Raw genomic sequence first — 3,881 nt, 5'->3', positions numbered from 1 at the left:
AGTCGCCAGCGCTTCTGCTTAATGGCGAGCGCACGCAAGCGGGCTTGGGGGCGGGGATCGGGGTACCCACCCGCAACCCGCTGTTGTCTTCTTCAATGTGCCCCGCAGGGCATTTGCATTGTCACCTACGGCCTGAAAATAGGCCTCTCCTTCGTTTGGGCCTTTCCAGCGCAAGCGTTGCTGCCACGCCATAAAAAAAGCAAAGTCAAGTACCACAGGTGACAGGCGGAGCCTGATGGCTTGTTTTTGAGGTCAAAACGTGCAAGTCAAATTCCTCAGGTTCTGACTAATTACATGAAATCCTATACTTGATGACAGACAAAACAGCCTATATTTTCAACTGAAAAGCAAAAAGTATTTCTCTTTTTAAATCATGAGACAAATTCTCATTTCATTTGATTAAAGTGTCTTGTCCACGACGCATTCGGCAAGAGATGTGATGGGCTGGATCGGATGGGCAGATTGATGCAAAATGGGTCATCGCTCGTAATGTCATAAATTGCTGTTTCTGGCCGTTGCGACGATGCTGCACATTGTTTTGAGAGTGCGCGCTGGCGCCAAGGCCAGTGTGTCCACAAATGGTCAATGACGTCACTGATTCAATTTAAAAGCCACCCACGCAGGATTTCGCAAGTGTGCATGCATGGCTTTTTTCATGTGTCGTCACGATGAGCGCCTTAATGGGCTCTGTAGAGCGCGTGCTCACCTTTCCTGTCACACCCGAAGAGAGAAAAAGACAAGAAGCGCAAAGGAACGTGCAAGACGATGAAGCCGGTAAGCTTTTGGCGACAAAAGTCCATGTCTGTCGCTTGACAACTTGTCTGTCTGTCTGTCTGTCACGCATCCAGGTGATCGTCCATTTGTGCACTACGGACCAACTATTCGCGTGCACCCCGTGCAGTTGGGCGTGGACGGAGGACGAGCGTGGACTGCTGCAGTGGCCGTGGTCAGAACGGAGGTCACCTCACCTGTAGCGTCGGACGTCATGGCGCACAGCCAACCTGACATCAGCCACATGTACGCGCCTCCTTGTACGCACGCGCACCTCCACCCGCCCTCGTCGTACACGTGCAGCAGTGACGTGTACCAGGATTCCTCCGATGAGGGTTACCTGGCCGTACCCACCTGCAGCGCGGTGACCTATCACATGGCGCCAGCCTATAACTCGGCGCCAAAAGCCCCGCTGGTGGCTGACTACGGTGTGGGGGGAGTCTACGGCCCACAGGCCACCTTCCCGGACCGGAAGTCAGTGGCGGCGTACGCCTTGGACTCCCTCCGTGTGGCCCCTCCGCTCACACCACTCAACACAATCCGGAATTTCACTCTGGGCACCCCACCGCCCACACTGCCGCCGCCACCGATGATGACTTCCTCCGCCACCGAGGGCCAGCTGTGCGCTGCCGCCTTGCCGGCCCACCACAACCTCCCGCTCAGGTACTGACAGAAAATTCCGGTCCAACTCAAGGACCTCCTATTTTTTAACCTAATTTGGATTCTTTTTTTCCTTTTTAAATGATTTTAATGTCCTTTAATTGGGTTTACAAGGAGAAATGCCAGCACTTGTTTCAAGCTCTTTGAGTGGTTCAAAAAGCCAACCTAAGTTGTCTTTGGCAGTTGATATGTAAATAAGCTGTGCTCCAAATTGTGTGGCACCAACATTTCTTAAGGCAACCTTGTTCCTCCTTGTACCTTCTACGTCGCCTCACTAGTCTAAACACACCTTTTCTGATGAATATTGCAAAATAGTGAAATAAGAATTTATTTATACAGTGTGCCCGAGGCCATTTAGAGGTCAATTTCATTGCTCACGTTACGTTATTGCCGTGCACATGGACACCATGAGAGCGTTAATTTTCCTCCTTATGAAATGGGGGCATTTTTGGGGGGAAAGCCAATTTGAGCGCATGCAGTTATGTGGCGCTCGCCCCCCTACAGGCCCATCCTGCGCCCGCGCAAGTACCCGTGCCGGCCCAGCAAGACGCCCGTGCACCAGCGGCCGTACGCGTGTCCGGCCGAGGCCTGTGAGCGGCGCTTCTCGCGCTCGGACGAGCTGAGCCGCCACCTGCGCATCCACACGGGCCACAAGCCCTTCCAGTGCCGCATCTGCATGCGCGCCTTCGGCCGCAGCGACCACCTGACCACGCACGTCCGCACGCACACCGGCGAGAAGCCCTTCTCCTGCGACACCTGCGGGAGGAAGTTTGCGCGCAGCGACGAGCGGCGGCGGCACGTCAACGTCCACCTGAGGGCCAAAGACAGGAAGGGCACAGCCCGCTGACGTCACCCGCACCAGGAGGCAGACAGAGGGCGTCCGCATTTCAGGGAGTATGCCACGCGGCCCCCCTTGATGATCTTGAGGAAGAATGCGGAGACAACTCAGGGAGTCGACAATTAAACCGCATCAGAACAAAACATCTTCATGGATTGAGACACAAGCCCGATCTCGACAATTCCATATTTTTGAAATTGTATACATAATGCAAACATCTTGTGATCCGGGAGTCGTGAATGAGCGGGGATTATGAACGCGACTGACTGCACGCGTCCACAACCTTCCATCCTTCTCGACTCCCCGATCACGCAAAAAGGCTTCCGAGCGGACGCTTTCGGAATCGTCCTAGTGGAACCGCACTCAGCTTTGGACAGACTGTCAGATTTGGCAAATCGGGTACGGTGGTGTGGTCGAGAAGATCAAAATCGAAGAAGGAGTCTGGATGAGCGATGTCCCTTGTGGGGCGCGGTCCGGTAGCAGCGTCACACATAAGCTAGAATGTTTTTGAATTACTAAGAAAATGCTATTTTGGGGTTTTCTCATCTTTTTCTACTGACTCTCAATGAAACACTTTCTTTCTCACAAGTACAGTGTACGCTTTTATTTGTGTACATGCTTAATACTTTGAGCTCCAAACAAAATAAAATCTGCCACTCGCTACTTCTTCGTGTGCGTCTTGTAGACATTGTGGTGAATTCCCTTTAGTGGTCAGCTGGTCTTCAAAAGCAAGCGGTGGAAAGGTGGCTGGCTCGGGGAAGGAAAACGTCAGTGACACACGGCTGATTGGGAAAAGATTTTATTCAACCAATGTCAGATTTGAAGTGTCTCTCTCTAGCCAAAAGTGTCAAGTCCCCCCAAGTCATCCCACCCTTGAATCTTATGCCCCCACCTCACTCGAGCGCACGCACACGAGGGCTGCTGGATGACCTCTGACCCGCCAGCCTGCCTTGCTGATTCTACACAGATGGCCAACCGCTGTATCTATACATCCTGGTGCCAGGAAGTCTGCCTTCTTGGATCAGGCCCCATAAAATCCCACACGAGCGTGACCTGGTCACACTTAGGCTTAGAAGTGAAATATACATTGCATGATACCAGAATAAAAATATACTACATGTTCCCCCCTTCGAGACACTCGAAGTGTCTCAACAACAGTCCGACAAGAAATTACATCGGTAAACATTCAAAAATCTTCCCCCAACCATTTTGTGGTTTTCGTCTTCAATTTGGACCTATTTGTCTCATCCTAAATCACGCTCAAGGCATGCTACTTAAGGTTACATTAACTAGGAAAGCTCATCCTAATTTAATACCAAATTACTCCTTGGCAGCACTCTGAGGCCTCTCAGGAACCACACTTAACCAAGATTGAATCCCCCAACCCTGTTAACCAATTGACGCCGTCCGCACACCCCCCTTTGGTACTACATTAACAACGCTGTCAATTTGGAGATAAAAACTTTGCTGTGGCCCGTTAGAAGCCCCAAAAGGTTGCCGGACCGCCTTCGAGAAAAAACCTCGCCAATCTAATGACGAGGAAAAAGAGGGAGGTCCATCCTACGCCCCCCCAGGGACTCCCCCCCACCTGGCGTCAGCCAGGTCAACGGAG

The 3,881-nt window shown here is 51.9% G+C and overlaps 1 protein-coding gene across 1 annotated transcript; it reads left to right on the top strand.

Moving 5' to 3' along the window:
- Positions 1 to 668: 668 nt before the first annotated feature.
- Positions 669 to 2,278, top strand: LOC119134808 (E3 SUMO-protein ligase EGR2-like). Its single transcript, XM_037271862.1, has 3 exons — positions 669 to 774; positions 849 to 1,434; positions 1,936 to 2,278. Exons 1-3 carry the CDS (start codon positions 669 to 671, stop codon positions 2,276 to 2,278), a joined length of 1,035 nt encoding a protein of 344 aa, XP_037127757.1.
- Positions 2,279 to 3,881: the final 1,603 nt, after the last annotated feature.

Source organism: Syngnathus acus, chromosome 15 (assembly GCF_901709675.1).
Source record: "Syngnathus acus chromosome 15, fSynAcu1.2, whole genome shotgun sequence".
Classification (NCBI taxonomy): Eukaryota; Metazoa; Chordata; class Actinopteri; order Syngnathiformes; family Syngnathidae; genus Syngnathus; species Syngnathus acus.
Note: the sequence above shows the minus strand (reverse complement) of the source record. Positions and strands in the feature narration are given on the sequence as shown.